The 27,586-nt window shown below is 42.4% G+C and overlaps 1 protein-coding gene across 6 annotated transcripts in view; it reads left to right on the top strand.

Annotated features, from left to right (window-relative positions):
• The window catches only part of ERBB4 (erb-b2 receptor tyrosine kinase 4), a 974,133-nt gene that overhangs the window by 787,512 nt on the left and 159,035 nt on the right, over nt 1-27,586 (top strand). For all 6 annotated transcript variants that reach the window (XM_073306718.2, XM_073306716.2, XM_073306720.2 and 3 more), the window contains 3 exons: nt 15,472-15,604; nt 18,962-19,084; nt 21,617-21,715. In XM_073306718.2, coding sequence (XP_073162819.1) covers nt 15,472-15,604; nt 18,962-19,084; nt 21,617-21,715 — 355 coding nt within the window. The remainder of the gene's footprint in view (nt 1-15,471; nt 15,605-18,961; nt 19,085-21,616; nt 21,716-27,586) is intronic.

Below are 27,586 nucleotides of genomic sequence, written 5' to 3'. Positions count from 1 at the left end.
GAGGCCAGACTAGATTATCATAATGGTCTCTTCTGGATTTAACACCTGTGTAGGTTGGTCAGAAGAAAGCAGCAGAGAAATAAGTGGGCTAGAGGGGATGAGTTCTAATCCAGCAATTCACCAATGCAGCTGCAGCCAGATCTGTCTTCTACTTGACAACTCTGGGCCTGATCCAAAGCCAATTGAAGTCACTAGGAGCCTTTCCACTGATTTCAGTGGGCTTTAGATAGGCCCTAGGCTGCTTAGTTTAATAACCTTTCTCAGTGAACTGTGTAAATTCTAGAAGCAAATTGTCAGTCTACCTGCCCATCATGATTTTCAGGAGGAAAAGATGTATTGTCACCTCAAAAATGGGCCAACAGCCATTAATATGCATAGTCTCAATCACAGTAAGGATAACAGACACAGAACTGATTGAAAGGATATTCTAGCTTTAAAATACCCATTTCCAGTAAATGTGTGGGGTTTTCCTTGTGAGAGTGATATCCTTTGCATATAGATGAATTGGAGACAAAGTGCAATATTGCCTCACCATTGCAGCTTTGTGTGAATTGGCTCTGTTAAGTTGTCAAACGGCGCAGAAGCCAGATTCCTGTCATCCACAGGTTCATGTAATCTTTTAAGCACTGTTTCTGTCCCACAGCAAAGATAGATCTGTAACTAGGGGTGGATTGGCATTTAGTTAGAAAGGGTGAGGAGGGGGGGAGAGGAAACCAAAGATGTATCAGCATCTTTACTTCAGTTCTCTCCAGCAGGGTGTCCCAAGTTTTCTCATCGTCCTCTCCTAAACACTGAAAATTAACTTGAAAATCTAGCCCTCTACATATTTTAAAAATGTGATGTGTGGCAAATGACCTTTGATTGGTGGAGGGGTGGGGAAGGTGTAGTTGGACCTTCTCTCTGGATATATTCCTTGATCGTGAGTAGGGTCCTGACTTTTCTGTCGGATTAGATGTCCATTCAAGGCTTCAGGGAGCTGTGAATGCACCAACAGCACCAAGGTCAGCTGTCTGGCTAAAATGAATACTGAGGTTTCCTCTGTGGTCAACAGAAGGAAATGTCTGCGTGTTTAAACCAACTCACCACTTCCTGGATGCTTGTCCAAAAATATTCTGAGAAAGGGCTGGCATAGGTAGAAGGGAACTGGAGTGCCTGGAACACTCAGACATCTAGTGACCCTTGTAACGTATGCAATGAATTTTGGGTTGGTCTCCTGCACAGAGATTTGGGAGAAAGTAGGATTGTTTAACCTGATTATATACACCCATTTAGGTGATCCCATCGACGTAAATAAACACATGAAGACAATGGACCTAAACCATTTTTGGAATCAATTATGTTACATCCTGGTTACAAACATGGTAACAGGTTTTAGTGTAGACAGAACTACAGTGATCTGTCCCAGGGTCACACAGCAAATCACTGGCAAAGCAGGGAGCAGAAATCAGGTCTTTTGAAACATAGTCTTTGCTCTGAACAGTGTCCTTGCTTATATGTTTAGCTGCAGATGCCAGTTCAGCCCAAATAATCTGAACCTATTTAGTCTGCAAATTTGGACTGAAAGACTCACAAGATTAAGATTTTTGTATTTCTTCTTTCTGGTAAGGCTGGAGAGAGCAGACGAAAAGCCTTTTGTCTGGTACTGAAGCACATCTAGTTACAGTTCTGTCTCGAAACAGGAAGTGCAAAGGGACTTGGGAATGAAAAATTTTCAAACACCAAAAACAGATTGGTTTGAGTGTTGAATGAAGGTTTGCTTTAGCCAAATAGGTACATCTATTCCTTATAAAGAATAGACTTCTTCATGGCAATTTTTAGTATTATAACTCCTCCCTTAACCACATTCCCTCCCCAAGTTTGCCACCCATCCAGTACAATTGGCTATGGACTGAAAAGGAGGCCAGAAATAGAACTGAAAATTCTGTTTTATACCTTTGATCATTGAGATTTCTTTTTATTTTACTTCTGGGGGGGAGGGGAATTGAGAAAATTAAATTGAAGCCACATGCTATATGGATATAACTATAATTGCCAGGAAATTCAGATTTATTGTTACAAATCCATCCTAGTATTTTGACGGATAGCATAAGCACCCTTGAAGATATTATTTATGCATTGGAATTCATAATATCCATTTATTTTCTGATAAGACTTGCATTTGTTTATATCAGTCTCTTCACTTTCTATTCCCCCCCCCTTAATCAAATGGGATTTCCCAATGATTGGTATAATTTGTGTAGGACATTTGCACAGACAGAACGCTACTCCTGTAATATAATAGTGGAAACTCCCAAAGTAGCATCAGGCAAAAGCAGAAATACAGTATACCTTGTTATGCATCTACCATGGGTTCTTCTTGATATTTATGAGCACTGGTTAAGTTTATTCCCTCATATGTCTCCCAAAGATAAATTTTGCATTTTTGGAATTTAATGAGAAATAACAAGTGTACATGTTCGAATATAAATACAGTCTCGTGGCCATTTTGAAGCATTTATTAGAATACCAAAAAGTATCAGTGCACATGTAACCCACACACCTTCTGGGTGTGGTGTTCTGTCCCATCTTGTGGCACCGAGACCACTTAAAGAGAGAGAGGGAGATTGAGTCTGCTCTACAGCCTTAGCTAACGGCCAGTTGCCTTTTAGCTCATGCCGCAGAGGCTCACTCACTGAGCTCCGGAGGTCCCCGGTTCGATCCCACCCGCTGATGACCGGGGTCTATCAGCGTTACACACATGCAGGACTAACTACTACCATTGTTGCTAGACTATGAGAGGAAATATATCCTAATCATAGGGTGACCGGGTGTCCGGATTTCGATGGGAACACCTGGTCAAAAAGGGAACCTGGCGACTCCAGTCAGCCCCTCCAACCAGGCCATTAAAAGTCCAGTCAGTGGTGCTGTGGGGCTAAGGCAGGCTAGTCCTTACCTGTCCTGGCACCGTGCTGTACCCCAGAAGCGGCCAGCAGGTCCGGCGCCTAGGTTGGGGAGCCACGGGCCTCCATGTGCTGCCACTGCCCCGAATACTGACTCTGCCCTCCCAGCCAATGAGAGCTGGGGGTGGTGGTGCCTGCGGGCAAGAGCAGCATTCGGAGCCTCCTGGGACCCCTGCCTAGCTGCTGGACCTGCTGGCTGCTTCCGGGGCACAGTGCGGTACCAGGACAGGTAGGGACTAGCCTGCCTTAGCCCCGCTGAGCCACTGACTGGGAGCCGCCTGAGGTGAGCCCCAGCCTTGAGCCCCCCCCTAAACCCAGAGCCCCCTCTGGCACCCCAAGCCCCTCTTCCCAGCTCAGAGCCTTCATCCCCCCTGCGACCCAACCCCTGCCTCAACCCACAGCCACCTCCCGCACTCCGAATCTCTCAGCCCCTCTCCCCAGCCTGGACTCCCTTCCTGCACCCCAAACCCCTCATCCCCAGCCCCACCCCAGAGCCCGCACCCCTGCCCCAGCCCAGTGAAAGTGAGTGAGGTGGGCGAGAAAAAGCCACTGAGGGAGGGGGAATGTTGGGAGTGGGGCCTCGGGGCAGGGGCGGGGCTAATGTGTTCAGTTTTGTGTGATTAGAAAGTTGGAACCCTATCTAATCATTTATAGAATCACACACATGATATAGTACCTTAGATATAGATATATGAACGTGCTATTAAAAGGAAAACACATCAAGGCTAGACTGATGGACCCTTCATGCATTGTAATATAGATGCCAAATATAGTATAATAAAATTTAAATGGTCAAATTAAGGATTAATCTTGCAAACTCTTGTTGAACAGAACTCCCATTGAAATCTATGTGAGCTCTGCATGTGGGTGGCTTGCAGGACTGTTACATACAGAAGGGTATCCATTGACAAAGATCATGCACGCTGCTTCAGCTGTGTTCTCACCTCAGTTGTTTCCTGCCAAATTTAAGGCTCAACCTCCAATGCACCAGCCCTTCTGCCCTGACTCATGTGAGCAGTCCTCTTGGTTTCAGTGGGACTGCTCATGGGATGAATTTGCAGGACTGGCCTGTACAGGACCAGTTCTGCAGAGTGCCAAGTTACTACTGAGATGTGCTGAGCTCCTTGAACTCTCATTAGCATCTAAGGGAACTGACAATGATTATAACTTCACAGGATCAGTCCCCAGAAAAGCAAAAAATGAAGTCATAAAGGCCGGGAAAGCACAACTTCTGAAACAAGGAAGTCTGTAGAGGACTTCAGCACCAGCACAGAGATGAAATCCTAATTATTCTGGTCTGAATTCTTCCTGGAGCCCGAGGAAGCTGAAGTTATCCTAGATAATTCTACAGCTGGGACTGAAGAGTCCGTGTTCACCACCAGTAAGCTAAACTTCATTAAATCTGCACTGTGATTCTTAATCTCTTGGATAACGGTTCTCAAGGGGACTCCAATAACCACGAAGGCTAGCATTCCAAAAACCAATCAAAGGAAACAGAATTGTGCCTTACAGCAGCAAAGACAGACACACGCTTAAAGGGGTTGCCTGTTCTTTAAAGTGAGAAAATGAAGAACTTTGAGTGCAAGAGTCAGTGCTCTGATGCATGGTCAGTTGGGGTCCCCTAGGGAAAGGGTGACTGACATGGAGTCCTTCCTCCGTTGTCTTTTGTGCCTGACACTAAGAAAGGGCAGTGGCCTAGACACTGAAGCTGAGTGAAATCATAGGCTCTATAAACCTAACCTGAGGATGGACCAAATGCTCAATGTAATTAGTGTTTATATTTTATATTACACTGATAGGGTGCTTTAATGCTGGACCTCAACTCAAGTGCATGAACTGCATCACTTTAGCTAAAACACTCTACTCTGTCCCCAATTCTTACCTCTTTCTTAGGCTCCATAACCTTCCAGAGCTGGTTTTATAATTGGGAGAAGCAACTTTTGAATCCTCCAGTCAGGGTTTCCCCAGATTCTGTAAAGGTTAGGGGATTCCCTAACTTGTATGGATCATTATGGGACCCATTTAATCAATCACTGGAATGCAGCCATTTCTGTAGTGGAACATAGCAGCTAAGTAATAGTGCACAGTGGCTTCACAAAAACAGCTCAGTGCAGGAAGAGAGGAAGAATACTGTACCCGAATAAAAAAGTGCCATACAACTGGTTGGTTGAAAAATGTACACCTCCAAAAGTTCCTGTTCAGTTCTTTATTCATGGCATGTGATTGGTCACCTGAATCACTTGCTGTTCTTTCTGTACCTTGATTGGATGACTGAAACATTCTAGAAAGCAGAATAATGACTGATTGCTCTATTGATTCACAAATACCCAGGCTCACATACCTGTGGGCATGCTAACAAACAACAACTATTCCCAATTTTTGTGTGTGAACAAACACTTTTCCATGCATGTGTACATAGTTGTGCATAACTGTAAATAAAGAGTGGTGTGAATTTGATTGAACTGAGCTATCAATTGCAATCCTAATGTGTTTCCAGTAATCCAGGATTTACAGTATTTACTCAGCTCTACGCACAAGCTGTGAGGTGGAGGTGGAATCTCTGAATAATTATGCTTGAGTTCTGCCTTTTCTGTGAAAAGTTGTAGAGGTTGGAGGGTGAAGGTAATGCAGAAGCTACTATAGCACAGTTGAATTTAGTTTACCTGTCCACTTTTGTTAGGAGTGAATTGCATATTTTGGACACAGAGATTAAGCGATGAGGAAAAAAAATCCTATCCAACAATTCTTGTTGCAGTGTCATGTGATGTTTCCATTCAGGTCAAGTTGGAGTGTTGTCTCCTGGGACCTATATTCTCCATTATGCACACCTCCCTATTAAAATTGTGGTTGTCCATTGATTGAATTGGGTCATACCACCATATTTTACTCATCCTGGTCTCCAAGTTGTATGACACTTTCTGCCATATAAAGTGTTGCTTAATACTGTCTTAATTGACTTAATACGCCAGTAAAATATTGGGTGGAGAAAAGGATTGGCCTAATTATGCACTCTGAAAACCACAGTCTGACCAAATTTAAATTACTGTGGTTCTCGTGAAGTAGGTGTTTCCATGATAGACTGGCCTGCTGGCATATGATAGCCTACAACTGAGTGTGCTACATGCGTAACTTTTGAGGAAAGCACATTTTCAGTTTTAATAATGTCATTTGCACAAAATGAAACATGGAGTCAACTGCATGCAATGTGGTATAGCGAAGCCCATGTACTGTATCCTAACTCAGTTTATTGGACCTAGCATGTACTCTTTATGTATGCAGAGGGGAGCTGCTTAAGTTGAAGCCAATGGTCTTAGTCACAAATCAGCCCATCAGTGCACACTATCGGTACGACTCTGGTTTTCTTTCTGTGAAGCAAAAATTACTCTTTCCAAAGAAAATGGAAAATATGACAAGAATATAAATGAACTGTTCTTTGACTTGATGAACCTGCTTCACCTGTGAGTCAAATCTAGTGGATTTAGCTGCCTTTCCATCACTGAAAAATCAATCCACCTTATCCAGGAGCTAACTTGGCATATTTTATAAGACGCATTAATCATTTAAACAACCGGCCTGGAAACAAAGTCATTGTGCAAGTTCTTACCAGTAACTTTCCCTTTCTTCTTTTTGTGGTGGAAGAGAAAAATCTCAGCGTAAAGATATCAAGTATGCTGTAGTGCCCAATGGCCACCTCTACTGTATGTAAATAAAAGCACCTATATTTTACTACAGTGCTAATTGGTACCTCATCATTACTTATTTATTCCCAGGCAAAACCTATATTGATATGGAGTTAAAATTGTGAGTGCACATCAGTCACTTCTGGTGAAAACAAGACAGGGATGTCTTAATTTTCACCAATCAAGCATTCAAAATTCAAAATAAAGGAAGTGTAGTTTAGAAATGAATAGTTACGCCACCCAGACAGTCTTAAACCTGTCATTTGGTGACACCATGCAATAATTGTACAATTATAATTAATATATATTAGTGTCTGTGGTCCCAAATTAGACTGATTTTTAAAGACCTATTATTCTTCCTGCCCCTCCACATATTTTACAAAGTGAAATTACCCATCATACTATTAAAGTGAAACATAAAATTATCACATTAAGAGACAGTTAGGACATATTTTTACCAATTAATTGATCTTCCCACAGTGTTTGTTCATCCCATTGGCATTTGGCTTCCATTTCAGTAAAAACTTTTCTCATAATCAAAACAAGTACAACCCTCTCTAAACATTGGCACCTTGTGTTAAACATTTTTTATTTGTTTTGAGGACAGCTTGATTAATAGTTTATTTTAAGAAGGGGAAGAATTTATTTCCAGAGTGATGCTAGGGATCAATTTTGTAAGGTGCTGAGAACTATGGCACTGATCCAGTAAAGCTTTTAAGCACATCTGTAATTCTAAAGCTTTTAAGCACATCTGTAATTCTAAGCGTGCGAGTACTTTAACTGAAGTCAGTTTCCCCCTCTGTAAAATGGGGGTAGTGATACTGTCCTTCTTTGTAAAGTGTTTGAGATCTACGAATAAAAAGTGCTATATAAAAGAGCTGAGTATTATTAAAAAGAAAAGGAGTACTTGTGGCACCTTAGAGACTAACCAATTTATTTGAGCATAAGCTTCCGTGAGCTACAGCTCACTTCATCGGATGCATACCGTGGAAACTTCAGAAGACATTATGTACACAGAGACCATGAAACAATACCTCCTCCTACCCCACTCTCCTGCTGGTAATAGCTTATCTAAAGTGATCACTCTCCTTACAATGTGTATGATAATCAAGTTGGGCCATTTCCAGTGCTGGAAGTGAGCTGTAGCTCACGGAAGCTTATGCTCAAATAAATTGGTTAGTCTCTAAGGTGCCACAAGTACTCCTTTTCTTTTTGCGAATACAGACTAACACAGCTGTTACTCTGAAACCCGAGTATTATTGTTGCTCAGGTACTTAAAGTTATGCACATACTTAAGTACCTTGCTGAATCAGTGCCTAAAATGGGCATGAATGTGGTCAAAGGGAATTGCGATTTTGGATACAAATACATGTTTGTCAATAGTGGATGTGTGTACACTGGGAAACATTATTGTGTTTAAACGTTAGTTTTAATTGCTGAGTTAGTTAATTCAATGCTGACCATGACTTTGTGGTCAGTGTAGACAAGAGTAAGTTTTGGTTTAAAACCTGCTGGAACCCAGGTTTAAGCATGACTAGATGACATAATGTTGAACATGGTTGGTCCTTGTCTACACTGAATACAGAGTTGTGGCCAACATTATGTCAGCTAACTTGATTGTTTTTTAAAAAGTGTTTAAATATGATAAAATTTTCTAATACAGACAAGTTTCCCCACTGAGTTCAGTCACTCTTTACTTACAAGCCAAAATAGATAAGGAGTGGTGGAGAAGAAATCACTATTCTCTGAACTAAGAAGATGGTTAATGTTCCCTGAATGAACACAAAGCAAGGCCCATTTTATATATGCAAGCAGTGTTAGCCTATTTCTTCTCCCACTTCAATGGACTTCAGAAGAGCAAAATTATGTTAGCTAACAAGGAGTGCTTTCGGAAATCCCACTTGTAGAACTTACTGAGGATGGGTGAAGAGAAGAGAGAGATGCTATTAAAACACATTTGAAAACAATTTACATGCCATTCTGACTTTATAGGGAATATCATATTTTGGTTACAGAGTACCTAAGCGTATGTTCCAGGAGTGTCAGGTCTCTAATAGTAAAGCATTATGGTCGTGCGAATTCTCTTCGGAGGGGGATATGCCATATGCAAATTTTGTGAATTGTCTGTCAGGAAATGGTAGCCTCTAGTTAAAGAACTCCTTACCAGAAAAACAGCAAGAAGCTACTGCTTACAAGCATTCAAGGTAATAATGAATCCTACATGGATATATTAAAATATTTTTTTTAAAAAAACCCTATAGCACTGTAAAAACTAGGCTTCAAAGCTCAATTTATTTACATTTTATAGTACGTGGTTTAATATTGAAGATGGGCTGGGGAGAGAACACCTGTTCTTTCTCCATGGACCAACATTTTGTCTTTTTCTCCGAGTTGAGAGTATGAAATCACTAACTACTATGCATAATTAGGCTGTGTTATCTGGTTTTTGCAGCGTTGTAGATGTTTTGGAGCTGTTGGAATGATGTTATGTGCCCCCTATTGAGCGCCCTTATACATCTTGGAATACTAACTTTGAACTTTCTTATCAATTTTGGTGTGCAGGAATGGCTATTAAATGCTTCTAAATATGAAGACACTGTACACATTTAAAAGAAAATAGCTATTTCTCCAAAGGGAATACTAGGATCCTGCTTTCAGTATTCAGCCACATGTCTACAGCTTCCAGTTTAGAAGTCAGAAAATTTCTTATAGAGTATTTTTCTAATAATTAAAAGCTGGATTGGCATCTCGCAATCTGCCCCCAAGTAAGGGTGTAGTGTGCAGTTGTGCTGTCTGAGGAGTAGAGCAGGGACTGAATGGTGATTCAGGGCACTACATGAGCCTTAGAATGACAAGAGATAGCCAGTGAAGAATTCCCTTTGCAGAATTCTCCACCCCAATGTAACCAAAGGATTTTCTGTGGCCAGGTTCAGTACGGAGCTTACACCAGTGACAGAAGTTAGAGTAGGCTCGGAGCCGTTCTAATTTCCACCAGACCCAGGCAGGATCAGAGAGCCAGCAACCAGCTTCCTGCAGCTGTCACTCTCTACTGCGTCTTAGCATAGCTGGGACATAGCAGAGAATTGGGACCCCAGTGTTTTTGAAAATGATTTATGAAAATCTCCACTTTGGTGAGGAAACTTGCTTTGATGTCTCACAGTTGACATTATTACGCTTAATTTTCATGGAGTTCATTTTAAGCCTGCAGTAAAAGTGGCGGGAGGAGGCAACGGCTGGTGATTGCATTCACAAACAGATTCGTTTGTAACAATAATGTAAGTGGATTAAGCGCTCTGAATGCCACTAGAGATTAGGGGGTTTGTGTCCAGTCGCACATCAAGCTGAGGCCATGGGTAGGTGGCTGTGGCATAAGCAGAAAGACCCAGATTAAAAAATATAATGGGAAAAAGTTTCATGCCTGCGATTACACTCTGATCAACACCACCTTGCACGGATCAGTGTTAAGTCCACTTTCATTAAGGAGCCTTATTAATGACATGGAAGGAAAGGGTAAACAGCATATTAATGACATTTGCAGATGATATTAAATGTGAGGTGTTGCAAACACCAGAGACAGTAGAGAAATAACACAAAGGGGCTCAGTGAGCTTAGAAATATAGACAGGAAATGAAATGAGTCTTAACGACAGCCAAAAGAGCAAGTTAAGAAACAGAAGCGTTAAAAAAAAAAGCGAGAGAGAGGAGTGATGCTTGCAAAAAAATTAGTGCCTAAAAATGATCAAGGGATGATAGTGAACAGCAGTGAAATGTGAGGTTTCAGTGCAGTTATGGTGTCAAAAAAGTGATGGGGTCAAAGGCTTGTCATTTAAAACTACACAGGAGAAAGCATTTAACTCTGGGGAGGAACTCAGCATTGGCAGGAAGATGAACAGGATGATCTAATATCTCTTTCCCTCTGTAATGTTTGCAAGATTGTATGACTTTGAAGACATGATGGTGGAGCTATAAATGAAGTACTATTACAATGAAAGAAATGTTTACTATTCCGTTCCAAAGCAAAACCTACCACAGTTTTATTGCTTAAGTCTTACTGGTTAACACTTAGCAATACTTGTTTCAAGTCCCACATGATCTCTACTATGCCACTTTTGGGGGCATAATAATGAGTAGAGTGTTTACACTCAGCTCCTGAAGTTTTGAATAACACATGCAAATTTCTGCGGTCTTGAGACTCTATTTGGATTACCTACAAATATTTGGATACCTAAGTGATGTGTTAAGCGCCTAAGGATTAGTCACTTTCCTATGGGTAAGCATGATAATGAACATTTAAACATGGGAGCTTTATTACCCAGATCTGGTCATTTAATTTGGCAGATTTAAATTTATGCTGTGTGAATTTGATACAGTGCTTCTGACTGATCAGATCTGTCTGATTTCAGACTGGTCAGAGGAAGCAAATGGAAGAATCTATTGGGATTTTCAGCAGGTTACTCAATGTAAAACTCCTCTGTTTTCGACAAGCAGTACAGCATGATATTAATAGGCCATATGCGTTCTTTCAGTGTTACCTGTGTATGGTGCAGGTGTGCTCTTGTAGAGAAAGGTCATCTTCATAAAAAATATTTTATCATTGTCCAAGTGACAGCTTCAACTAGTGTCGCTTTTTCAGAACCTCCTTTGGGAGAGCCTTTGTTTTGTTATTTGTATGAGAAATATTAAGATCTACATGTCTTTTTAATGAGAGTTTCTACCTACTGAAATAATACAATACTATAGTAAGAGCAGAGGTAATGGATGAGGAGCAACAACACCTCACAGCTTGATTTCTAGCTATTAAATTAGACTTTTCTGAAAACATGTATTTATAAAACTAGAGAGACAAGATGAGTGAGGTAATATCTGTTATTGGACCAACTTCTGTTGGTGAGAGAGACAAGCTTTCACCACGTGGAGCTGCTCTTCAGGTCTGGGAAAGGTGTGTGTGTGTGTGTGTAATATAGGGACCACTTCACCCCGGACTGAAAAGCAGCCATGTCTGTGGGGAACTGAGATGTCATTGCATAACAACATTAGCAATGTTATACAGCTGATTTGTATCCATTTGAAAATAAAGGAGACATTTAGGCAGGCAGAATGTAATATCAAGTTGTGTGAAACTTTCATAATGACACGTAAAACCAAACAAAATGATTTCATGTTTTCTTAAACACCTGGAACTTTCACCAGGTCACAACATTGCTCTCTCTAACCTCTCGGTGTCTGAATTTCCGCTTGTTGATGATCACATGGTCTCTTTCAGCATTGTCCATCAGTTCTTTCTCTCTCACCCTGTCACTTAGCCTTTCTGTGATGTCCCATCCGTTGCATTGATGACTTCTTATCTGCTTTCAGTTCTGTCCTCCTCTTTCTTTTCTTCCATTGATATGATTTTTGATTCTCTTCATCCCTCCCTCCCTCTCCTTCACCCGTTTCTCTTTTGTCCCCACTCCATTCGGAAAGTCTGCCCAGCCAATCCCCAACCCTGCCTCACACCGCAACATCTGCTTCCGTTCCCACTCTCACAATGCAGTCTCTCTCTTTGATGGACATCATATCACCCAGGCTGACTTCCTCCACTGCAAATTCATTCTCTCTTCCTTTAGATCTTCTGTCTTCCTAGGTAAACAACTTTACTTCTCCAACTAGATTGAATCCCGTGTCCTCAATCCCAGTCACCTTTTGCCACCTTTGACTCACTCCTCAAACTCTTCTGCCTCCACTTCTCTCTCCACACAGGATCTCACCAATTTCTTCAAAGAGATGATTGACAACCTTCCCTCTCCCCTCCTACAACTCTTCCCTCCTTCTCTTCTGCCACAGACTCAGAACTGTCTTGTCTGCTCTCCTACTCTAATCACTCTACATGAGCCAATGACCTCCATCCCAACTCCTGATCTTCCTTATGCCCACCCTCATCCCCTCCCTTACACTTCTCCTTAACCCTTTGCTCTCCTCTGGCTCTTTTTCCTCAAAATATGGATATGCTTTAATCTCTCCCATTTTAAAATAACCCATCCTTGACCCCACTTGCCTTTCCAAATATTGCCCTTTCTCCCTTTCATTTCTAAGCTCATTGAATGCACTGTTTATTGTTACTGTCTGGAGCTCCACTCCTCAGATTCCATCCTAGACCCTCTTCAATCCAGCTTCTACCCCTTGTACTCCACAGAAACCACTCTCCCCAAAGTTAACAATTGTTTCTTCCTAGAGGAAGCTCAGCACCATGCTCATCCTCCTTGACCTATCAGCTGCCTTTGGCTCAGTTGACTGTGGTCTTTGTGAAATCTTGTCCTTGCTTGGCTTCCAGGACTCTGTGTTTTTACCTCTCTAATATCTTCTTCAATGTGTTTTTGGAGAACCCCCATCATCTCCCCTCCAGCATTCTGAGGGAATTCCACAGGGTTCTGTCTTTGGTCTCTTCTCTTCTCTCTCTCTACACCTTATATCTAGGTAAGCTCATCCACAAACACAAATTCATCTACCATCTCTATGCTAAGAACTGAGATCTACCTCTCTACAGAGGTCTCCTTCTGTCCAAATTCAAGTATTGGCCTGTCTCTGACATTTCCTCATGGATGCCTACCCATCAGCTCAAACTTAAAATGCCTAAAGCAGAGCTTACTCTTCCCTCCAAGTCCTTCCCACAACCTCCTTTCTAGATCATGTGGACAGCACCACCATCCCGCCTGTCACTCAGGCTCATATTCTTGGTGTCATCTTTAGATTCAGATCTCTGTCAAGGTCCTCACATACAGGCAATATCTTAGTCTTTCAGATTCTTTCTACATAACATCTCTAAGACATACCTTTCATCTCCATCTACTCAGCTAAAACTCTCATCCAGGCTTGCATCTCACATCTTGACTACTGCAACACCTTTTTCTCTGGCCTTGACAAATGCAATTTTATCCTGCTCATATGCATTCAGAATGCCCCTGCAAAGATCATTTTACTTGCCCATCACTTGTACCACATCACCCCTCTCTTCGCATCCCTCCACCCACTCCCCCTTCTTTATTGCATCAAACATGCACTACTTGTCTTACTTGAAAAGGTCTTTCCAGCCTATCCCTACCCTACCTATCTTCTCTCATTCACTATGGAGATGTCCACTCCCACCTCCAATTGCCCACTTGTTTTCAAACAGGAACCTTTGGGCTTTCTCTCAGACCACCCCTCAGGCTTTGGAGAAGCTTCTCATGAACATCCGGAAAGCTGCCTTGTAAACCTCCTTCAAATCCCCCTTTTACCATGGTGCCTACAAAAAGCTGACAACAGTTAGGCTTTCGGTATGCTGAGACCACAACCTGCCATGTTGAACAATATTGGCTCATTGTTTCTTGTACTCATCATTTGTCTATCTCTTGTCTTTTGTTTTACACTTTTAGCGATTTGGGGCAGGTCCCATCTTTTGTTCTATGTTTGTACAGTGCCTAGCACAGTGGGGTCCTGGTCTATGACAAGGGTTCAAAGGTGCTAGGGTAATACTAAGTGTGATGGGGTATGTAAAACTTACTCTACTACAGCCACTAAGGGGTTCCAGCACAGAGTAGCTACCTCTCCAGCTGTGGCTATTTGTTTGACCAGCAAGAGTTGGGGTGAGAAAAGATAGGGGTTGCTGAAGAAGCTGAGAACTACCCTGCATCAGCAGCATACTTACAGAAAGCTGCCCAAGATGTAGGATCAGAAGCCCTGGTTGGACTGTAGTGAGACTGCTGAGGTGTGGGGAGTAGAAGCCGTAAAGGGTTACCCCTTCACCTATGCTCCTTGAGCAGAAAGAGAACTTAACTCTTTGCTGCCAGGTCCAGGAGGAATACGACATAGGGATTTGAGATTAGCTGGAGTTGAACTAAGAGGCTAGGGCAACAGGGTCGTAAAAGTCTGGTGTACTCCCAAGGAATTCATGGCCAGATGAAAGGGACGAACTCCCCCCTCAGAAGTTCGGAAACCTTTGTGCAGCTGGGGCTGAGTTGTGGGTGCCAGGGAGGGATTTGTAGTTTTTTTGTGCAAGCCATGCGTAATTTGGCAGTGTCACATGGTTTCAACCTTAAACAAGACCTAACTTGGCAGCCTTTGTCTGTCATTTGAGTTTTGGCATTTGTTTGAACCCAAATATCATAGCAAAACTTAGGGGGTACAATCACATGCAAAGTCAAGCCAAACAGAAGTCCACTGAACACTTATCAAATAAAACTGCTGAACTGTGCATAGCTCTGATATTTACCTAAGGTGAAATTTATATGGACACTGGGAGCTAACATCCTAACTCTTGTAAAAACATCAGGGCTTCAGGTTTACATCTCCATTGAAACATGGCACCTCCAACAGTACAGTATCTTAAGCACTCTCTCTGAAGAGCCCCATGTAGCAATGTCTCTGGAATTATGTGATTCTTTCAGAACCAGCCTTGATTAACTTATGATCACAGCCCAAAGTGGTATCAGTTAATCTTTCATAATTTCAGTGTTATTTTTTATCTCAATATGCAAAAATAAGAGTTAATCCAGTTGGATTTAAAAAGGAAGACATCAGATTAGTTAACTTCCTTGCAGAACAAGCTTCTGGTACATGTATCCTCATTTTGCCATTGCAGGTTTGCATTTGCCATCAAAGTGCATGTTGTATTTCCTTGTCCACGACTTCACAAGAATGCATTAAAAATAATATCCTAGATGTGAAAATGGAAAGCAATGCCACACTTAATGAGCTTTCCTTGACTTATCATCTGACATGACTGCATTTTGAGAGCTATACGCTTCATAAGTTTCCCAGGTGGTTTATTTCATGCATGCAGCTGTTCTTTGCTCTGTTTCCCTGCCTTGCATTAAAGTCTTTGATTCTGATTGGTAGAACCCCCCTGATTGCTGCAGGCGTGATTGGTGGACTCTTTATCATCGTCATTGTGGGCCTGACATTTGCCGTTTATGTTCGGCGGAAAAGCATCAAAAAGAAGAGGGCCTTGCGGAGGTTCCTGGAGACTGAGGTGAGGATATTTTCTGTTGTACCATTCAGAAAAGCTGAACATTTGGAAAGATGCAGGGTACTACTCTACTTTTTACACAGAATATATTAGGATTCTATTCCAACCCCCCCTGAGTCCTTGGAAATACTTCCATAGACTGGACTTATTGGATAGTGTGAATGAAGCTATTCTAGGACATTAGTTTTCTATTGATACATCCAGAGGTGCTGACTTTCTGATTTCCTGGGAATGCTCGACCCCGCCCCACCTACAACCCAGGCCCACCCTCACTCCACCCTTTCCAGCAAGGCCTGCCTCTTCCTGCCCCTCCTCTTCCTTCCCCTGCTCCACCCCCGCCCTCCCTCTTCCTACCCCATTCCACCCCTCCTCCAAGCATGCCCTGCCTTCACACTGCCTCTTCCTGCCCCCGCTCCTTCCCCTCTCCCCAGCGCCTCCTGCCCTCCACTGAACAGCTGATGCTCAGCATGTGGGAGAGGGAGGAGCTGATTGGCAGGGCCCATCGGTGAGTGCGGAGCACCCACTGTTTTTTCCTTGAGTGCTCTGGGGCTGGAGCACTCACGGAGTCAGCAACTATGGATACATTAGTTCATATATTTTAATGACAAGAAGGGAGCATTATGATCATCTTGTCTCACATACATGTCCCTATCCTGTTCCCAACAGAAATTAGGCCCTAATTTATCTAATTACTTAATTGTATATTCAAAGCCCATTGAAGTCAGTGATAAGACTCCAGTTGTCTTCGCTGGACTTTGGATCAGGCCCTTGCTGAAAACGAATGGTGTTAAGCACATGCTTATGTGCCGGAACTTTCATTTATTACATGTTTGTACAGTGAGTAAGGCAATGTGGTAGTGAGTAAGTTTGTACAGTGAGTAAGACAACCTTTTTGAGGCCTGTAGGCACTATCCCAATATAAATAATAACAAAATTGCTTACTGCTAAAACTTCCATTGATTCAGGTGGGAACTGGACTAGGCCCATGGTCCCATTGGCTAAAAAATGAGATGGAGCCTTAGAACAAACTATTTGGGCCCAACGTACCCTGCCTAACATCCTGGCTTCACTATTGGGTGGGGAAAAAACAGTCTCAGTGCTCTTCAAAAGCTTTATTTTTGGTTGGAAATGCATATTTGATCATCATTAAAATTTAATCTTAAATTTTCAGCTACAAATGAAGGTCGACACAGGATCTCCTAAACCCTACATGTCTGACACACTTTCAGAGATGTATAATACAGACAGATCCATCTAAAGGGAAAAAAAGTTTAGGAAAACCAATAGTCATTGATCTGCTGATTCCATTGTGTTATGATTGGTGTCTTTAAGGTCTTGCTCCTGCTCCCATTGAATTCAATGGTGCGAGATTGATCCCAAATGACTTCCAGAGCAATATTGTGTTTTCATTAATCTTCTTCCTGAATGGCTGCAATTTTGGGTTGTTTCTAATTTTTATTAATAATAATCAGTCATCCAGGAATATCAGTAGATGGAATTGATACTATCCTGAATATATAATTGTTTAAGGTAAAGTTTGTAACCAAACGTTGGTTAAAGATAAATTATTGCAAAGAGCTTTAGGGAATGACAGCTATTTTATGTGGACACTGAATTTCCATTAACAGCTCTCTGATTCTCTGCTTGGGCTAGCACAGGTGAGGGTGGGTGAGGGGTTACTCTAACCTGTGCCAGATGGCAACCATCCCCAAAGGACTGTCCAGTGGCTGAGCACTTGTGACAGTTGCCATCCTGGTTGAGACACTGTTGAGTGAGCCAAGGACATCCACATCTAAAAGTATGAGTTACTATAGCTTGAGCTAAAGAGCCAGGCTTTTTAGCTGAGGTCTGTAACAGATCCATAACCTCTGCAGATCAACACACAGAGATCAATGGGTTACACCTCCACTCTTGTTATATCTCCTTCTTGCTGCTCTCCACCCCAGCGTGCCCCAGTGCTGGTTGGCTGTTGGGGATGGTGGTTGGAGCAACGTACATCAACTCTTCATCTTCTGGGGATGGCCTTAGACTGGGAGAATCCCTGGCATGGGTGAAACCCCAGATTCCATCTCCTTTGCACAGCCAGGGCAGCACAAAGGGGAATAGGAATTATTTGGGGGCAAGTTCTGTGGGAATCTATGAAGTGAACCAAGATTGTGGCCCTGTGTGTGTCCACCTCCCATATCTGTATATATTTTTTTGCTTTTTTTTTACATTTGACCTACATCTTCCACCGTAACAAGTACTGAAAAGTAAACTATATTGGGGGCCAGAGGGAGGCAACCTTTGAAAATATTGCTGTCAGACTCTCCGTACTCACTTGACTTGTTGCTCTTTGTTTTTGTTATATATTTTCTTTAAGTACTTTTTTAAAGTAATTTCCAGCTACTGGAATTTCTACTTGCACGAAAGCAGTTTGTTCAGCTAACAAAGTAGTCCATGATGCTCATAGAAGCATGATAATAGTGCTCAAACTGAAGAGCACAATGCACTTAGCCTTGTAAACAGACACTTTGAAATACTGCAGTGGTTTCAAACCAATTTGAGTAGGAGTAGCCCTTAATTATTTTCCTTCTCCTGAGAGAGGACAGGCTATTTGTCAGTGTTTAGAGTATTGTCCTTTTCATTTATTTTTCATTTATTTTTAAAGAAACATTGTTTTTCAGTCAAAGGCAGTATGTTGCTGAGATTGGCTGGCTTTTTGACTGAGCATACCTCTGTACTTCATTCACAAACTTTGTTGGATTGTAATTCACAAAGTACCAGTGCTTGCAATAAATTAGCTGTAGCTGTAAATTCTTGTTTTACTGCAGATGTTTTCTGCTTCTGAAAAAGCTGCCCTCCTTTAAGGCACAACTAAAGCATAGAGCAATGAACCTTACTCCCCAAAAAGAGGATAAGAATTTGATGAACCAATAAGTCACAATTATTCAAAAGCAAAACAGCCACTTTAAAGGGGCACTAAAATTACCAAAAATAGAATATGGTGCACTGATAATAAATGCTGTGTTTCCATCATATAGAAAACATTTATCTTGCTGCAATTAGCAAAAGTCATTGGGGACATATTGTGACACTGGTTCAGTTTCCAGTTCATAATTGCATCATGCAGCGCCTAGTGGAAACTGTATACTCCACTAGGATCCTTCAGTTGGTTTCTGTTGGTTTTTTACTGGCCTTGACCGGTTTCACTTGGAGAATCGATCGCCCTGGCACCAGTAGACCACTAGATCCATTGCTTTACTGTAATAACTAGTTAGCCAACTGGAATGAGTAGGAACCAGATGAAAATTTTCAACAGGAATTCTCACGAGGTCTTCCTGTGTCCGGTGTATAATCTTGATGAATTTTGATTTGCAGTTGGTGGAGCCCTTGACTCCAAGTGGCACAGCACCCAACCAAGCACAGCTTCGTATCCTGAAGGAAACTGAGCTAAAGCGAGTCAAGGTCCTTGGCTCTGGGGCCTTTGGAACTGTGTATAAGGCAAGTATCTTCACTGAATAGCGTCGAGTGGCCTTATTTCTGTTTTGAACCCTATGGATCACTGAAAGTGTTACATCGCAGTGTGGGACCCAGCCCTTGTCTATATAAGAGATGGGTCTGAATCATAACCTGAGGTCCACATGCCACAGCCTTTCAGGGGAGTTCATCTGTAGGTATGATGATGCATCCTGAGTACATATCTAGTTTCAACTGCTGATTTCAGCTTCCCTTGGTATAGGCACAAGGGTTTCTGCATGCAGAGAAAAATTATGCCTCACACAAACATACAGACCTGAAGAATGTACAGGATAAATAGTCTTGACGTTAAAGAACAGGAATGGGATTTTGTGGGTCTATTTATAGCTCAATAACTGATGTAGTATGCACATTGTGCAAGCCAGTTAATCTCTGTACCTCATTTGACCGAGCTGTAAAAAGGGTATAGTAATAATTATCTCCCTTATACAATAATAGAAACATAATTAGCTAAGCTTTGGTCCTTTTCCCATTAAAAACAGTGGCAAATCTCCCTTAACGTTTATTAAGCACTTTGGATTCCACAGTTTAACGATCATAGTTAAAGTGCTTAGAAGCACTAAGTAGAGTTGGTTGAAAAAGAAGTGGGGAAAAATCACATCTTCAACATTTTGTAATTAAACTTGTGATGAAATTTCAAAATTCCAAGAAACCTGACCAGCACCTTATAATTAAGGCTAAGATTTTATCTCGGTTATTTTTAGTAAAAGTCACGGGCAATAAACAAAAATTCACGGAGCCCGTGACCTGTCCATTACTTTACTAAAAATAACCAGGGGGCAGGGCTAGGTAGGGAGGAGAATCCCCACCCCCAGTCTCCTGTAACACCGCCATCAATGGCAGTTTGCTCCAGAGGCCTGGCAAGGAGACAGAGACTCTGCTTCTGGGAGTGCCAACCCTCCTCTGCCCAGCTGTTCCAGATCAGTCAATAACTGCCCCCTCACCCACCCAACAGGGACGGAGGGAGCGCATAACTAGGGGAGCAGAGCCCAATACAGGCTCCTTGTGGAAGTGGGGCAGAGACACGCAGGCAGGAGCAACAGAGGTCAGAGCCAGGTGTCTGCAGCTATGGGACAGAAAGGAACATGGGCAATGTGGCAAACAATGCCTTACACTGGGTAGCTGCGATAGGAAATGGGACCCAGGGTGCTAGAGCCGAAAAGGAACCCAGACAAGCTCTCTGCTGCTGGTACCCATTCACTGTAAGTTGAGCCCTACCCAAATTGCCATTCCTAACTACACCACTGCTTGGAAGCAAGGCCGAGCAAAGGAACATGGATAGTTCTGTGTGTTATGGACATGCTGACATTACTGGGCAGAAATGGAGTTTTCATGTCAAGAAGGTTCATTTACACTAAAACTTTTCCATTCTGCAGTTTTGTCTTTGAATTTCCAATAGGGAGGATATATCCAGCGGGGGGTCCTGCAGGGGTCTGTCCTGGGTCTGGTCCTATTCAATATTTTCATTAATGAGTTGGATAATGGCTTGGAGAATGTGTTTATAAAATTTGCGGATGACACCAAGCTGGGAAGGGTTGCAAGCACTTTGGAGGACAGGATTAGCTTTCAAAACAACCTTGACAAATTAGAGAATTCAACAAGATGAAATTCACTAAAGACAAGAGCAAAGTACTGCATTTAGGAAGGAAAACTCAAATGCGCTACTATAAAATGGGGAATAACTGGCTAGGCAGTAATATTTCTGAAGAGGGTCTTGGAGTTATAATGGACTACAAATTGGCTATAAGCCAACATATGCAGGTGCGAAAAAGGCTAATATCATTCTGGGGTGTATTAATAGGACTGTCTTATGTAAGACATGGGAGGTAATTGTCCCACTGTACTTGGCATTGGTGAGGCCTCAGCTGGAGTACTCCATCCAGTTCTGGGCACCACACTTTAAGAAAGATGTGGATAAATTGGAGAGAGTCCAGAGGAGAGCAACAAAAATGATAAAGTTTAGAAAACCTGCCCTATGATGAAAGGTTAAAAAACACTGGGCCTGTTTAGTCCCGAGAAAAAAAGACTGAGGGGGAAACTGAGAAGAGTCTTCAAATATGTTAAGGGTTGTTATAAAGAGGACAGTTTGTTCTCCATGGCCAGTGAAGGTAGGACAAGTAATAATCAGCTAAATCTGCAGCAAGGGAGATTTAAGTTAGATATTAGGAGAAACTTTTGTAACTCTAAAGGTAGTTAAGCTCTGGAATAAGCTTTGAAGGGAGTGGGATGGAATCCCCATCACTGGAGGTTTTTAAGAACAAGTTGGACAAACACCTGTCAGGGATGGTCTAGGTTTACTTAGTCCTACCTCAGTGCAGGGGGCTGAACTGAGGTCCCTTCCAGCCCTACATTTCTATGATTCAGTGTACTTACTGTGTGTGTTTTGAGTTCTGATATTCCTTGCTGAACTGGATGTTGTATCATGAAAAGAGATATAGCCACGGAGAAAGATTTAACAATTGGTGTGGAGTTAATTTTTGTATCTTTCTTCCCTAGGGTATTTGGGTTCCCGAAGGAGAAACAGTCAAGATTCCTGTGGCTATTAAAATCCTTAATGAGACGACTGGTCCCAAGGCAAATGTGGAGTTTATGGATGTAAGTAAGAGGTGTACAACCTCTCTGACTCTGCCTATATATAATATGCTAGCGCTGACAGTGGGAAAAAATCAGTCTGTAATCTCCACAAACTGTAAAGGTAATTTTCTGCCTATTTTTTTATTTCTTTCTATTTCAGTATTAAGTGGATGCCGGTCTAAGGGCTCTAGGTGCCCTAAAACTTAATTAAGCCTGTGTCTGTGCTATGATCCCCCGGCACATGTACACACATTTGTGCTTGCTGGTATCTACCTAGCATGTGTATAAATAGCAGTGTATCATGGTAGCATGGGCAGCAGCAAGTATAAAGCCTCCTAAAAGCAGCGGGCAGGTACTGGGCAGAGCTCGGCCATGCCTCTGCTGCCAGTACCCATGTTACCATGGCTATTTATACTTGTGCTAGCTAGCTGAGAGCTAGCATGAGTATACGCATACAAGCTGGGGAATCCACTCCTAGTGTAGACGTAGCCTGATGCTACAACACACTACCCCCAGTAGCAACATAGTCAGGTCTAGTGTACAACCCTTGGCTCTCCCGCACCTCCCCACTGTCATTTTGGAAACTTATCCTCAGCCCTCTCTGTCCTGCAGTCTTCAAAATTAGGGCTCAGAACATCAGACGTGTTAAATCAGCCATGCTCTATGGGAGCCAGTGCAGGCAGGCAGGTATACACCAGTGGAGGTGTCTACCCGGCTCCCTTAGGGGGTAGGGCATGTGTGTAAAGGGTGCGTGGTGAAACAGCTGGCATGAGGTCCCCAGTGGCAGAAGTCGGAGTAGGCCCCTGGCTGCTCTAACGTCCTCCACACCAGGCAAGGAGGGTCCAAGAGCTGCAATAACCAACCACGTGTAAACGGGGGAAAGTGAGAAAAAGTATATTGGATTTTTATTAGCCCGTCAGTTTTAATAATCTAGAGCAAGCGTTCTCAAGCTGTGGGTTGGGACCCCAAAGTGGGTTGCAACCCAGTTTTAATGGGGTCACCAGGGCTCGCTTAGACTTGCTGGGGCCCAGGTTTAAAGCTGAAGCCTGGGCGGTGGGGCTCAGGTTACAGGCCTTCTGCCTGTGGCTCAAGCCTTTTGGCTTTGGCTTTGCCCCTGCCCCCAGGGGTAGTGGGACTCAGGCTTTGACCCTCCCTACCTGGGGTGGTGGGGCTTGGGCGGGCTCAGGTTTCAATGCCCCCTCCTGGGGTCTTGTAGTAATTTTTGTTGTCAGAAGGGGGTCGCAGTGGAATGAAATTTGAGAACCCCCGATCTAGAGTGTTGTTAGTGAGAGGTTGGGATCATATTTTTATAAATAAGTTTTATATTCACAAAGTCCGTAAGTGCAATTTTCAGCTCAGTTTTAAGCGAAAAGGTCACTGTCATTATGAACATGTGTGTCTCATGCAGAGACAATATTTTGACAGTCCAGATGAGTTTTCTTCTTGTTTTTGGCAAGCCCTAAATTATAAAATTCCTCTTTTTAACTGGGAAATTACTGAAGACTTTTGCATTTCTAAGGTTGTGTGTGTGTGTGTAACTTGATTAGCATTAATGATAGCAGAAACCAAATGGAAACTGTGCTCCCATTATGTAGTCTACTCTGTCATTGATAAACCAGCAGAAATGTACAATTACAGCTTCAGCTATTTCAGACAAATTACCATGTGTGAACTCTCAGGCTTACACTGAGATCAAGGTATTTTCAACACTGTTCAGAGCATTGCACAGTTCATGCTGATGACATCAATAATCGTTGTTCACAAACAAAGAAGTAAGCCAAAGTAGGCCAAGTTGACTTCTGCTCTGATAGCCCTCCTCCACTGGGTGTTTCTAAGGAGGATTGAATGTTTATTTAATGGGCAAAGTCACTGTCAGTCTTCTAAGTGAGTAGTAATAACTATAGATACCTGAAACATTAGGGTCCTGATGCATCATAGTCAAGCCTCCCTGTGAAATAAATGTGCAAAGAACGAAGGGCCATTCAGTGGGAGCTGAGCCTCTCTACTTAATGGCAGAATTCAACTCTGTGGGCCAAAACCTCAGCTAGTGTAAATTTGGCACAGCGTCCGTCACATCAGTGGAGCTATGTAGTTGACACCAGCTGAGTATCTGGCCCTGTCTGTTGATAAGTTATAAAATAAGAAAACAATCATATATAATAGTGCATACATAATGCCTGTCATCCCTTGATCTCAAAGCACCTCAGAAAGGAGGGCACATAAAGATGGGGGTACTGGGCACCGGGAGGGGAAGTGACTTGTCTGAGATCACCCAGCAGTTCAGTATCAGAGCCAGGCATAACCCAGAGCAATGCTTTATTCACCGGACCACTGCCTTCAGTGTATACGTCATAACATTCGATACATTGCTCAGAAATAAGGGCTGTCTCCTTACCCTTCTAGAAAGTTATAACAGTAGCATGTATCAAAAGCAGTCATGTTAGGCTCAGTCCCACTTCAAATTACGGTCCCTTAGAAGCCGGTTTCTCCCCCCGCATCTCCCAGTGGTCACAAAGTGGAGAAAATTTAAAGATGAGTCATCTTAGTTCTAACACATCTGAAAACTCTGGCCCAGATTGCCAGCTGTAGCTCTGTTGGAGTCATTAGAGTGACAAGGGACAGCACGATGGAGAGAGCATTAGCTTAACATGACACCCTTCAGTAGATGCTGCTATAATCCTGGGGTCACAAAGACCACATGTATCCCTGAGGACTTTCTATAACTAGCGATAATTATTGGTGGCAGAAGAGTCAATCTCATTCTTTAGAAGAGACTACCAGTGCCCATTTTATTGTGATCTGTTGGCAGAGATTTTTTTCCCCCTACATCTTCTGTGTTTTGAAATAAACAGGAACCCAATCCTGAACTCACTTGTTGCTTTTTTTTAAAAATGTATTTATATAAGAGAGTTAGGTCTTGCCTACACTTAAAAGTTTTGCCACTTTCATCAGGCCAGCCTAGTACTTTGAGATACTGATAAAAACTATATATAACAGCTAGGTTTATTATTATTGTTAGTGTAGATTCAGTTGAGCCAATATAAAAGTGCTTATGTCAGTTGATCTTATTCCAGTTTGATGGAGCAAAATAAGCTATAGTGATATAAAGCATCTTTATACCAGTATAACTCTGTCTACACTGAGCTTTTTATTGGCATAACAATGTTGTCAAACTGTTGCACCCCAATAACATGACAAAACTTTAAGTCAAAGCAATTATGTTGTTCTGGAAAAGCATTTTTACAGACATTCCCAACGGCTTGGTTAGTTAAAAGCACTTAGCCTTCAATCTTCTGCAAGCATGCAGTATAACTGTGCCTCTTGTGAGGAATTATTTCATACATCGTGATATGTGTCCTTATACCTTGCACTTAAAACTGATAAGTTTAGCATTGCTGTCTGAGAGTGTATGTAATGAGAAGAACCCATCATAAAATCCATTTCGATTCATGTACACAATGGTATGTCTTAGGTTATCTAACCATTTGAGTGGCATGAATGATGTACAGAAAAGATCCAGCATCCCATACAAGACCGAGAGATTAGCAGTAGGGCCCATTGGTTCTTGTTAAAACTTTTAATGTCGACAGAAAGCAAGTCAGAGAATGCTTTATGAGCAGTTGAGATTCTGCTAAATGTTGCACTAAAAGAGAATAAGGCATGGCAATTTGGCAACTAGGCTGTCATTTCAGCACCCTTGAACACCTGCTAATGGATCCATAATGCCTATAATGGTATAAATGCATCATGTTAGCACGTGGCATAGACAACCCGCTCCTCCTGTCAGGCAATACTGAGTGTCTTACCAAACTACATCCCTAATTTGGAATATTTTTTCAAAGAAGCACAGAAGATAGTATTTTCCTTGTTTTCTTTACACATTCCTGGTACAGTTCTTTCCATCTGTTTCTTCCACCTAGCACCGTAGTCGAAAGCATCTTCCAATGCTGAATAAAGCATTGAAAATTCCATTAAGTGGCCTATACATCTCCCTCCTCAACAGGAGGCTGTGGGAATTAAATCTATGTGTGAACTTCCATATTTCTCTCCTTAGTGGAGGTAGTTGCTACTGTTGTGGGAAGACTAGGTTGAGGAGTTCTGCACTTAGTTGTGAAGGTAGTGAAGTCTGTGGTTCATTTCAGCTATTCACAGCATATGATTACTTGCCTGAGTCACATGGTATTGTTCCTTCTCTCTGGTTGGAAGACCACATTTCATCTGCAGCAGATCACCACTGGAATTGATGGAGCAATGTCTCTTGCAGCTGGTTTGTCTGAAAGGAGAAGTTGGGGGAAAGTAGCTGATGTATCCTGAAGGCCCAGGAGGCAACAGGAGGGAACCGAACTCCCCCCATTAGCCAAAAGTTGGCAGCAGTAAGAGAACATAAGGGTCCTGGGTACGGATATGCAGGAGGAGAGGACAGTTATCGAGGGTAGGCAGGGGAGGACTCCCCCTGCTGGCTGGGTCAACAACATTTAAGCAGCAGTCTATAATTTCCAGGCTGCGCAAACTGCTTCCCCCACCTCAAATTAATTTGATGCCCTCATGAATTCCTAACAAGCCATGTACAGCCTTTGGCCCAATCAGGTGGCTTTACATCAAGGCAAAGAGATAAGTAAAACTAGGGTTATTATGGGCTCCCAAGTTATGCTGCAATTAGAAAGCATAATAGACCTTCTGTGATGCTAAAAATATTATAATAGTTTGTCACAGTGAAACAGGCAATCAAGTGGACCCTTGATCTCATCAACAATAAACTCGGTGTTTCCGGGAGGTGATCTCGCGAGCTATGATTTTATCCAGCGGGTTGATCCATTTACAAGTTTAATCTAACCTCGCTGAACTTAAGCATTCCATTATCTGTTAGGAAATAATTAGAAGCTGCAAGCTGAAGTCTGCATACACAGAGATTCTTGGGAGTCCCCAAGCTCATTGAGATGAAGACAGTTTGACTGATGCTGGTCAGCTGATATTGGGCTAGAAGCTAATAATAGAAGGCAAAGTGCTGCTTAGCTACATGAACAAGTTAACTTGGGAAAAATTAAACTGAAGGGTTTGGGATTTATGATTGGAAATTCATTTTCCATCCTCATTTGTTTCATGGTAAGAGAACTGCAAAGGGAGTCTGTTTTATGACTTTATAATTAAGATCTAGGGAGCTTCTTGACTTCAGCCAGACTTATTGTTTTTCCCTGTGATCCCTAGGAATGGCCGGCCAGCAGTGACCAGGAGATATGTTAAGCGATATGTAAAGATAGTAAATAAAATTATCCAGTGATTTAGCAACTACCACGTCTACCAAGTATGTGGCAAATACATTAAAGCTGCATAAGGGTGAGGGGTTGTGGTGGTGCGGGGGGGGGTGTTGATGATAATGCGAGAAGAAAGATGAAGGTTTGTCCAGCCTAAAGAACGATATTAATAAGGCTGCCAATCTGCTGCTTTAACTGCAAAATGAAAGAGAAGAGGTTTCTCTGAAAACGTAGGCACCTTTTATGGCAAAGGCAAACTGCTCTGTTTTGTAAGGCATGCTGTGAATGTGCACTGTTCATTGCTGAACGGGTATTCGCTTCACAAGTCTGAAGTGAATAATCACCTGCCGAAATAGAGATGGTGAAATAAAGTGGCATTCAAAAGCCTACAGTGAGAGAAGCTCTCAGACTTCAACTATTATTCCATGCAAGAGGATTGCGTGGCCTTTCTGGACAAATCACACCATTTTCTGTGCTCCTTCCAGAGTGGCTAGATAACAGTGTGACAAGCACTTCGGAGATGCAGATAGAGCCTTTCTGCTTTTTTCGGTATTTGCGCTGGATTGTGAAGCAGGTTTAAGAGTTTGGATTCTCAGCACTGTCCCTTGCCAACCATTCTATCGTCCTAAACCTTTAAGGA

Source organism: Lepidochelys kempii, chromosome 11 (assembly GCF_965140285.1).
Source record: "Lepidochelys kempii isolate rLepKem1 chromosome 11, rLepKem1.hap1, whole genome shotgun sequence".
NCBI classification, from domain to species: domain Eukaryota; kingdom Metazoa; phylum Chordata; order Testudines; family Cheloniidae; genus Lepidochelys; species Lepidochelys kempii.
The sequence above is the reverse complement of the archived record's forward strand: the minus strand, read 5'-3'. Positions and strand labels throughout refer to the sequence as shown.